Source organism: Moschus berezovskii, chromosome 12 (assembly GCF_049115385.1).
Source record: "Moschus berezovskii isolate FMDL1 chromosome 12, NW_MosBer_1.0, whole genome shotgun sequence".
Taxonomy (NCBI): domain Eukaryota; kingdom Metazoa; phylum Chordata; class Mammalia; order Artiodactyla; family Moschidae; genus Moschus; species Moschus berezovskii.
Genome location: NC_142471.1, coordinates 51,107,598 through 51,119,737, shown reverse-complemented (window position 1 = coordinate 51,119,737; position 12,140 = coordinate 51,107,598). Strand labels below are relative to the sequence as shown.

General features: G+C 38.7%; 1 protein-coding gene across 16 annotated transcripts in view; it reads right to left on the bottom strand.

The window, feature by feature from the left end:
* The window catches only part of PCDH15 (protocadherin related 15), an 870,688-nt gene that overhangs the window by 276,749 nt on the left and 581,799 nt on the right, over positions 1–12,140 (bottom strand). For all 16 annotated transcript variants that reach the window (XM_088842500.1, XM_088842496.1, XM_088842498.1 and 13 more), the window contains one exon: positions 11,733–11,865. In XM_088842500.1, the coding sequence (XP_088698626.1) occupies positions 11,733–11,865 (133 nt within the window). The remainder of the gene's footprint in view (positions 1–11,732; positions 11,866–12,140) is intronic.

Here is a 12,140-nt window from a genome sequence, read left to right as displayed (position 1 = left end):
TACCATTACTTCATGGCAAATATATGGGGAAACAGTGGAAACCATGACTGACTTTTTTTTTTTTAACTCCAAAATCACTGCGATAGTGATTGCAGCCATGAAATTAAAAGACACTTACTCCTTGGAAGAAAACTTATGACCAACCTAGACAGCATATTAAAAAGCAAAGCCATTACTTTCTCTACAGAGGTCTGTCAACTCAAGGCTATGGCTTTTCCAGTAGTCATGTATGGATGTGAGAGTTGGACTATAAAGAAAGCTGAGTGCAGAAGAATTGATGCTTTTGAACTGTGGTGTTTGAGAAGACTCTTGAGAGGCCCTTGGACTGCAAGAAGTTCCAATCAGTCCATCCTAAAGGAGATCAGTCCTGATTGTTCATTGGAAAGACATGTTGAAGTTGAAACGCCAATACTTTATCCACCTGATGCGAACAGCTGACTCATTTGAAAAAAACCCTGATGCTGGGAAAGATTGAGGGCAGCAGGAGAAGGGGACAATAGAGGATGAGATAGTTGGATGGCATCACTGACTCAATGGACATGAGTTTAGGTAGGCTCCAGGAGTTGGTGATGGACAGGGAGGCCTGGAGTTCTATGGTTCATGGGGTTGCAAAGAGTTGGACATTACTGAGCGACTGAACTGACTGACTAAATATAAGTTTCAATTGTTCTTTGCATTAATACTGCTTTTTTAAATCAGTCCTATACATATTATTTTACTTGCTGAAATTCTAAAAGTAAACAGATTTCCAGGATCAATGCTTTCTCTCTATTTATCAGTACAACTTATTTAGTTGCAGGCATGTATGTGAGGTTAACAAAATAGGTATTTTAGATTGTGACATATATCATACTTCTCTTTCTATAACATTCATGGATCCTCAGTGAAAAAATGTACTTTCAGCTCATTTTATTCCTTTAGGTCTGGTTTAATTTAGCACCTTCTAAGAGCCAAATCGGGAAGGCAACGGCAAGCCACTCCAGTACTCTTGCCTAGAAAATCCCATGGACGGAGGAGCCTGGTAGGCTGCAGTCCATGCGGTCGCTACGAGTCAGACATGACTGAGCGACTTCACTTTCCCTTTTCACTTTCACACATTAGAGAAGGAAATGGCAACCCACTCCAGTGTTCTTGCCTGGAGAATCCCAGGGATGGGGGAGCCTGATGGGCTGCCGTCTATGGGGTCACACAGAGTCGGACACGACTGAAGTGACTTAGCAGCAGCAGCAGCAAGAGCCAAATATTGAGCTGGGTAGTGCAATTTCTAAGATCAATATAACACAGTCTCTGCTTTCAAGAAATTTGAATAAGTAGAAAAATTCAATATACTTTAGTAAGCACCACCAAAAAGTTATGCACCAAATAAGATGGACCATGAATATGAGATATTTAGGACATAGAAAAGTTTAGAAAAAGCTTTTTCTGGAGGAGATTATTGTTCGCTAGAATTTTCAAGGATGAATTATCTAAATCAAGAATGAAGAAAGAAGAAACCAGAACAGGGGGCATGAGCAGAGGCAAACAGACATGGGAGAGTTCTGAGAACATACATCAGTAATCACATGAAGGACAGTATTCTTGGAGGTGAAGCTCTATAAAAAGTAATGGGAAGTGTGCCTTCTTTGTTGCATCGATGGACATTCACTATTGAACTATATTTCTTAACACTGAACTGAATGCTTAACAGACATCTCAGCAGTTACTTTGAGGATAATTTTGAGGGTTTTTAAGATTACTGTTAGGATAACATACTAAAAGGTTGTAGCAATAGGTCAGATGACAAATAATGAGAGCTTGACTATGATTATTTGGGAGAGAGGGGAAATTCTGAGAACTGTTTGAAGAATGCAAAATTATCAAGATTGGGGATTGACTGGATCTGGACAGCGAGGAAGAAAAAGAAGTCTGAGATGTCTCCTCAATTTGGCCTTGGAATAATGAACTGAAACACAGAATTCAGGAGAAGAAAACCTTACTGAGGAAGCTAAAAATAAGGTTGCAATCTTAAACATGTTGAATCTGAGGTATGAACAGGTCACTCAGTGGGTTTGTTTTACAGGTAGGTGGGTTTATTTGACATGGTAGGCTGAAGGAGTAGAAGAGGTTAAAGATATCGCTGTGGAAGACATCAGCATCTAAGTGTAATTAAAATTGTGGGCTTTTATGTCAGTGGGATTTCCCTTCCAAAAAATGTGCAGGATTAAAACAAATGAGTAGACACCTCCAATACCCAAAGTTTCTTTTGGAGGTGATGGTTATGTTAATTACCTTGATTGCGGTGATGGTAACACAAGAGTACATGTATATTTCCCAACTCAAACTCACCAAATTGTATACATTAATTATCTGTCCCTTTTTGTATACCTGTTACCTCAATAGAGATATGGGGGGGTACTAATACAGTATTTATTTTAAAAAGGTTTATGAAGAAACAGATAAAGAAAGGCAAAAAGAACCAGATATGCTTAAGCACGAAAACCAGGGGCAAACATGTAGCAGAAATCTCATGAAGGAGAATGCAAGATCCATCTCAAATGCAACAGTGAAGTTATTCAGAGAAAGATGACATTTAGCTATAAGGAGGTCGTAGGTTACTGTGGGATTGAGGATGGATATTATTCATTATGCATCTGGTATTATACAACTGTGAATATTTATATGCACACACATGTATGCATGCATAAATATATCTATTACAATAGCTGACAGTAAACTAAAAACTGGTGAAAGGATAGATTACAAGTAAACATTGTAAAAATATATGCATAACATTTTCTAATCTTTTTATGAACTGCTAATTGAATAACTGAAAAATCACCAAGCTTCAAAAATATCCACAAGCAGTAGGTAAATCTCTACTACAAATATTTTAGGTAGCAGCATTAAAGTAGACATCATTAAGTTTTCAATTTGTGTGGGCTTCTTTTTTTACTTACTGAGTATAGTGTTTGCATTACATAGTTTGACCTGACAAGAGAACCCATAAAAATCCCCACTTGTGGCCCACTTAAAAAAGTATTATAGTTTTAGGCACTGCTGAACATCATGCTGAGCTACAAAAAATAAATAAACCACCATAAAGCTCTCCACCTTCATTTCACTTTTAGATCAACACATAGAGATACAACAAATACATTAATCAAAGGCAGACCACTGAGATTCAGATATATTTTGTTAAATATTAAATTGCATAGTTGAAGGAAAGATCAATTTCTTTTTAAAAATGACACTATTGCTACCGTTCTAAACACTGAAGTTTACTAATGATTTTAAAACTGCTTTAAGGGTTTAAAACTGAATCACTACCACTTCATCTCAGCTGAGATTTAGAATGCAAAACTCACAATAGGAATACATTTATGTTTCAGGTTAAATAAACTCAGTCTCTTTTATTTTAGAGCTGGAAGAACATTTTGTTGACTCAGAGCTCTATTTCTGTTACTTAGAGCTAAAAGAAGTCAGTTCAGCATAAGAATTTCTACAAGGCATTAATTGGAAGTTCGCTGGGAAGAGGCACACTCTGTATTGTATACAATGCTGAAAATATTTTTTAACCTTAACAGGCAATGTTGTTTCCAAGTAAGCCTTCTTTGCTGCCTCTGTGCAAGCATGCATGCCCAGGGCTACTGTGATAATGGACATGAAGAACTGAAAAATAATTCTAGCCCCTAAGAACTCAGTGAGATGCTATCACGAAGGCTAGACATCTTTGATATGAGCTCCAAAATTTGTTTCAGGTGCCATCCCCTCAGTCTCCAGTGACCCAGAATATGCACACAGAGTGATGTGTTGAAGCACCAACAGCAGCCAAGTATTTCTAAGTGAAAATACCCTCTCATTTCCCCTTGATAAACTAGAGTTTATCAGAAGGTATAAGCATCATGATCCCCTTCTTCCTAAGACCCAGGGTTCATAATGGGACCAAGCTCATCTGCCTGATTCTTAAATGTTAGATCCTTCCATTTTAAGAATAAATAGGATATGGTCAATACGCCCAAGCAATTTACTAAACTTGTTTAAAATGACATAATCCCAACCACAGATCCAGCTTTACCCTCAAGTATTTACCCTATTTGGGCTTCCCTGGTGGCTCAGAGGGTAAAGAATCCATCTGCAATGTGGGAGACCCGTGTTCGATCCCTGTGTTGGGAAGATCCCCTGGAGGAGGGCATGGCAACCCACTCCAGTTTTTTTGCCTGGAGAATCCCCATGGACAGAGGAGCCTGATGGGCTACAGTCTATATGGTCACAGAGAGTTGGACATGACTGAGAGACTAAGCACATACACATTTACACTATTTAACAATAAGTAAATACATGCATACATACATGCATGTTCAGTTGCTAAGTTGTTTGACTCTGAAACCCCATGGACTGTAGCCTGCCAGGCTCCTCTGGCCATGGGATTTCCCAGGCAAGAACACTGGAGTGGATTGCCATATCTTTCTCCAAAATACATACAAACATATTTTTAATATATTTAATATTTCTTCTCTGTTGCATAATCTCTCTCTCTTTTATATTCTGCTGGCTATCTGTCCAGCCAAGGATTTGGGATCAACTGAGCTGGTGTGAGGCCTCTTATATCTCAGCCCCACTCTGAAGACGACCTGCTGGCATGCTTGTGGTCCAGATTCAGATCATACCTAGATTCTATCTCCACTGAAATATTACAAAGGGTACTAAGCAAAACATTACCTGACAAGTAAAGTCTTTTTATCAGTGGCTATTTAATTAGTATTTCCTGATTTTCCTCACCTGAACTCAACATGTGCTAACCGATTTTCTAGAATTCCTCTAAGTAAATCTTCTGTTATTGACAGACAATTGACTTATTCTCAAATTGCTTCCTCAGCTCAATTCTGTCTTGTATCACATCTACATGGTATATTTATTTCCTTTTTAGAGTCTTACTAATTTGTTAAATTACTGCAGATGATACATGAATGCAGATGATTCCCATGAATCCTGACAGAATCCCCTAAGTCCTTTGTGGTGCTTTTCATTTCTTTGAATAAATAATCTGTATGGCACATTTGACATTTCACATAGAGACACATAGTCTAATCTTACTGTGCAGCTTAGTTGGTAAAGAATCTACCTGCAATGTAGGAGACCCAGGTTCAATCCCTGGGTTGAGAAGATTCCCCTGGAGAAGGGAATGGCTACCCACTCCAGTGTTCTTGTCTGGAGAATTCCATGGACAGAGGAGCCTGGCTGGCTACAATTCATGGGGTCACAAAGAGTAGGATTCAACTGAGCAACTCACAAAATATTAGAACAAAAACTCAAAGTTGGTAACTCAAATTGAATATAACTAACATACATATTTTGGGTCTTAGTATGTCTTAATAATTTTGAATATAGTTACAATTAAATTTTATACAGGAGGGATTAGATCTGATAGAGTGCCTGAAGAACTATGGATGTAGGTTCATGATATTGTATAGGAGGCGGTGAGCAATCTCCAAGAAAAAGAAATCAAAAAAGGCAAAATGGTTGTCTGAAGAAGTCTTACAGACAGCTGAGAAAAGGAGAGAAGCAAAAGGCAAAGCAGAAAAGAAAAGATATACCCATCTGAATGCAGAACTCCAAAGAATAGCAAAGAGAGATAAGAAAGGGTTCCTAACTGAACCATGCAAAGAAATTTTCCCATTCTATGAAAAACTAGAGATGGGAAAGACTAGAGGTCTCTTCAAGAAAATTAGAGATACCAAGGGAATATTTCATGCAAAGATGGACACAATAAAGGACAGAAACGGTATGGACCTAACCAGAAATGAAAGATATTAAGAAGAGGTGGCAAGAGTACACAGAACTACACAAAAAAGATGTTAATGACCCAGATAACGATATGGGGGCTTCCCTTGCAACTCAGTCGGTAAATATTCTGCCTGCAACGCAGGACACTGGGTTCTATTCCTAGGTCAGGAAGATCCCCTGGAGAAGGAAATGGCAACCCACACCATTATTCTTGCCTAGGCAATCCCATGGACTGAGGAGCCTGGCAGGCTACAGTCCATGGGGTTGCAAGAGTCAGACATGAATTAGTTAGTAAACCAGCACCATCAACCATGATGGTGGGACTCACTCAGAGCCAGACATCTGGAAGTGTGAAGTCAAGTGGGCCTTTGGAAGGCCTTTGGAAGGCTAACAAAGCTAATGGAAGTGATAGAATTTCAGCTGAGTTATTTCAAATCCAAGAAGATGATGCTGTGAAAGTGCTGCACGCAATATGCCAGCAAATTTGGAAAACTCGGCAGTGACCACAAGACTAGAAAAGGTCAGTTTTCATTAAAATCCCAAAACAGGGCAATGCCAAAGAATGTTCAAACTATAGAACAACTGAACTCATTTCACAAGCTAGCAAAATAATACTCAAAATTTTCGCAACCAGGCTTGAACAGTATGTGAACTGAGAAATTCCAGATGTTAAAGCTAAATTTAGAAAAGGCAGAGGAATCAGAGACCAAATTTCCAGCCTCTGTTGGATCATAGAAAAAGCAAGAGGATTCCAGTAAAGCATCTACTTCTGCTTCCTTTACATTGCTAAAATTTTTGACTCTGTGAATCACAACAGACTGTGGAAAATTCTTAAAGAGACGGGAATACCAGACCCACTTACCTGCGTCCTGCGAAACCTGTATGCAAGTCAAGAAGCAACAGTTAGAACCCGACATGTAACAACAGATGGGTTCAAGATTGTGAAATGAGTATATCAAAGCTATATTTTGTTACCATGCTCATTTAAATTCTATGCAGAGTACATCATGTGAAATGCTGGGCTGGTTGAAGCATAAGCTGGAATCAAGATTGCCAGGAGAAATATCAATAACCTCAGATATGCAGATGATACCATTTTCATGGCAGAAAGTGAAGAGGAACTAAAGAACCTCTTAATGAAAGTGAAAGAGGAGAGTGAAAAAGCTGGCTTAAAACTCAATGTTCAAAAAACAAAGATCATGGCAATCGATCCCATCACTTCGTGGCAAATAGATGGGGAAACAATGCAAACAGTGACAGACTTTATTTTCTTGGGCTCCAAAATCACTGCAGATGGTGACTGCAGCAATGGAATTAAAAGACACTTGCTCCTTGAAAGAAACACTATGACAAACCTAGACACCATATTAAAAAGCAGAGACTACTTTGCCAACAAAGGTCCATCTAGTCAAAGCTATGGTTTTTCCAGTAGTCATGTATGGATGTGAGAGTTAAGCCATAAAGAAGTCTGAACACCAAAGAATTGATGCTTTTGAGCTGTGGTGTTGGAGAGGACTCTTGAGAGTCCCTTGGACTGCAAGGAGATCAAACCAGTCAATCCTAAAGGACATCAATCCTGGATATTCATTAGAAGGACTGATGCGGAAGCTGAAGCTCCAATACTTTGATCACCTGATGCAAAGAGCTGACTCATTAGAAAAGACCCTGATGCTGTGAAGATTGAAGGCTGGAAGAGGTGGGGATGACAGAGGATGAGATGGCTGTATGGCATCACTGACTCAATGGACATTAGTTTGAGCAAGCTTCTGGAGTTGGTGAAGAATAGGGAAGTCTGGTATGCTACAGTAGATGGGGATGCCAAGAGTCAAACATGACTGAGTGATTGAACAACAACAAAAATAACAACTTGAGCCATTTAATGAAATTAATGTATTATATAATTATCATTAGGTAACAACAGGAGACCATTACAAAGAATCAAAATTCCATTTTTTGAACATTACAACTTCTCTGGAACTGTGCTGACTCAGTTGGATGCACCTTCTTTGGTTGTCTTCCTTCTCCTTTGTACTTTCAAACTCATTTTAATCTTTATGAAAACATGCTATTGCCTAAAAATCAGGACAATTATTGCTTTATCAAATTGTGAGTACTGAAGTCTATACTTCAATTTTTAATGCTAAAAAGTTTTAGAGATCATTTCATATCAAATTTAAGAACTAAAAGATAATAAAGAAAAATTAATGCTATAATTCTTTCAAGATAAAGAATCCATAGGAAAAGTGGCAAAAAAGTTAAAAGACAAAAATAAAATTAAAAATCAATCAACATGCTAATGTCTATGTATGTGTTATGAGCTGTGGGCTCATATGTGTTATTCCCTTACGGGCTTTACTTAGCTCTCCAATGCTAATTAAATTAAAAGAAATGGATAGATAATTTTCCTAAATTTCCAATATCTGTTTATTTTATCTGAATACTTGCTGCTGCTGCTGCTGTTGCTTCAGTCGTGTCCAACTCTGTGCAACCCCATGGGCTGCAGCCTACCAGGCTCCTCTGCCCATGGGATTTTCCAGGCAAGAGTACTGGAGTGGGTTGCCAATGCCTTCTCCGAATACTTGCTAGACATGATTAAACATTTTTCAGTTTTCTTCAAAGTGACATCCTAGAGTGACAACCGTAACTTAATTTTCATTATGACTAGACTATTAGTTCAAGCTTCAATGTCTGGATTATTATATTTGCCTTCTAATTCATCTTTCTGGATTTATAATCTCCTATTACAATCTACTCAGGAGTAATCATTATAAAATAATAATCTAGTGGTGCCCCATCTCAGACCCTCTAGAGGTTCCCTCAGCACCATCTGCAATGTGGCATAGAAAAACATTTATGATATGGCACAATTTACTTAATGTAATTATGACATTATGCATTCTGTCACCTTTCTTTCGAAAGCAAACCCCTAACCCCTCCCAATTTCCTTCTCACCAGCATGCATCCTTCAAGAGTCACCTTCAACATTACCCTCTTTCTCTGTTTTCAGCACATGCCCCTCATAGATTTAGTCACCTTGTTTGATTGGTATAACAGGAGCTGTCAATGGCCCATGCACGTCCCTCAGAGTAAGTATTCACTTTGATCAACTACCCTCTGCTAGTAACTGCAGTCTCACTGAATGGCCTTATATCAGATTTCCAGAGAACTGGTTGCTTGGAGGCAGGAAGTGCAGAAAATATGCCCCATCCACAGCATCGCTGACCAAGAACTCTCAGGTTTTACTGTGTGAAATTACCAGTCCCATCACTCTCAGGATCAGTAATTCTGGGGAATGTGCTTTGTGTCATTTCCCAGAATTTGCCCTGCGGAATAAGCTCTAGTTCTCTTAATTGCAGCTGAAGCAATAGTTAGAACTGGACATGGAACAACAGACTAGTTCCAAATAGGAAAAGGAGTATGTCAAGGCTGTATATGGTCACCCTGCTTATTTAACTTATATGCAGAGTACACCATGAGGAACGCTGGGCTGGAAGAAGCACAAGCTGGAATCAAGATTGCTGGGAGAAATATCAATAACGTCAGATATGCAGATGACACCACCCTTACGGCAGAAAGTGAAGAGGAACTCAAAAGCCTCTTGATGAAAGTGAAAGAGGAGAGTGAAAAAGTTGGCTTAAAGCTCAACATTCAGAAAGCTAAGATCATGGCATCTGGTCCCATCACTTCATAGGAAATAGATTGGGAAACAGGGGAAACAGTGTCAGACTTTATTTTGGGGGCTCCAAAATCACTGCAGATGCTGATTGCAGCCATGAAATTGAAAGATGCTTACTCCTTGGAAAGAAAGTTATGACCAACCTAGACAGCATATTAAAAAGCAGAGACATTACTTTGCCAACAAAGGTCCATCTAGTCAAGGCTGTTTTTCCCGTGGTCATGTATGGATGCGAGAGTTGGACTGTGAAGAAAGCTGAGCGTCGAAGAATTGATGCTTTTGATCTGTGGTGTTGGAGAAGACTCTTGAGAGTCCCTTGGACTGCAAGGATATCCTACCAGTCCATTCTAAAGGAGATCAATCCTGGGTGTTCATTGGAAGGACTGATGCTGAAGCTGAAACTCCAATACTTTGGCCACCTCATGCGAAGAGTTGACTCACTGGAAAAGACTCTGATGCTGGGAGGGATTGGGAGCAGGAGGAGAAGGGGACGACAGAGAATGAGATGGCTGGAAGGCATCACCGACTCGATGGACATGAGTTTGAGTGAACTCCGGGAGTTGGTGATGGACACGGCGGCCTGGCGTGCTGTGATTCATGGGGTCGCAAAGAGTCGGACATGACTGAGCGACTGAACTGAACTGAACTGAACTGCAATTCCTTTATTGGCTTTCTTCTCTTCTCTGCATCACTTCCACTTCCTCACTTCCCTACTAGTATTACTTTAAGGTCTCAGAAAGAAACTATTTATACCTGAAACTTTGTCTCTAGGTTTTTGGTTTTGTTTTTATTTTTCCTTGTAGAATCCACAGTAAAACTTTTCATACCAGAAGTATCCTGTGGGATTCTGGAGTTGAACTGCTTGTTGGCCGCTTGACATCAAGACATATTGTAACAAAAAAATTACAAGACTATCTCGTGGTGAAGTAGAAAGGTGTAAGGGGATACATGCCTCTCAACAATTTCTCCAGGATTTGAGAAATATGGTGACACTCATAATGACAAAGACTATTGAGTTGACGGTTGTTGCAAGTTCTGTCAGTGCTCTCAGAAAAAAAAAAAACAAAAAAATCTGATGAGCCCAAGCCTAAATAAGAAGTTCTCCATGACAGCATTTAAAGACACCCTCCTTTTTCAGAGAGGAGATTGGACTGGAAAATGGACCTTTTGTTTGACTGTAATAGTAGCTGAATTGTAGAAATTTACTGCAAAGCACCAGCAGAGGAAAGAGGTAGGATCCTAAAACCTGAATCTGGAAAGAAGGTGTATGCTTTCTTTGTATACAGACCACATAGATGCCTTATCTGAGATCAACACTCAAAAATATATGTATGTTCCTTCAAAAATTTCTTTCATCTTATGGTTTCTAGACCACTATGTTCAAGACCAGGCATGCCCTAACTGAAAAAAAACATTGTCTCTGATTTAAGAAAAACAGGATTATTCATCAAAAGGGTAACAAAAACTGGCTAATATTTCCAGTTAGAAATTAAGAGAACATGTCTAGGAATGAGTGTTGAGTACACTGGATAGGAATGCATCTGAAATATAAGGTACACTTGTTATTTAGTCACCAAGTCGTGTCTGACTCTTTTGCAACTCTGTGGACTGTAGCCCCCAGGCACCTCTGTCCATGGGATTTTCCAGACAAGAATACTTGAATGGGTTGCCATTTCCTTCTCCAGATTATCTTCAAGGAGGAGGGATCGAACCTGAATCTCCTGTATTGGCAGGTGGATTCTTTACCACTGATCCACCAGGGAAACACATAAGGTACACACGAGATGCTAAAAATATGTTTACACAAGCAAATGACTTTACATTTAAACATTAGTATTTTGGGTATGCAATTCCAAATTTATACTTAATGGTACTACTAGCACCACCTGGGAAGCCTGTGGATAATTACATACTTCTCTAAAAATACTTTCTTGTAATTTCAGGAAATAAAAATATATATTAAATAAGAAAATAATACTCTCAAATAAATCAATGTTTAAATTACACAGTGGTCATAAAATATAAATCAACAAGGTTAAAAACTTAAACAGAAATGCACACTATATGATTAATAAGAAAAAAAGATCTTGAAAGTTATCCAGCACAGTGATCAAGGATGAATGCACTTTATTACCATCTTGCCTTATACCCAAGTGATTTTGCTGATTGCTTTCAAATAATTCTGATGTCCATCATTTAACACATGGTATAAGTTGAATATCTTTTCAAATTAAAGTGTAAAAAATTTACTCACTTATAAATAATACATTTAAGATACATATACATACTCCACTTACCCGTACTTGACCCACAAAGGCATTGGCTTCTTCTTCTACCACTGACAGATTTCTGGGCAGATACGGATCAAACACTGGTGCGTTGTCATTGACATCAGTCACCACCACGTTTACTGTGGCAGTTGAGGTCTTAAAGAAAAAAAAAGTGATTAAATGTTAGAGGAGTTATTTTTTTTTATGTCAGTTAATTGGTTATCTGGGCATTTGTCTATCTGAAAAGCATTTCATTACCATTCCTATTCCTTAGCTTTCAAAAAAAGACAAGGAAAAAAAGGAACCGTGCAATATCCAAACACGTCAAAAAATAAATAAAAGTCAGATGGGGAAAACAAATGATGACATTAAAGGGCAAGCATCTTCTTGAAAATGTCAAGCATTTCCTGGAGGCTTACTTTCAGAAAGTG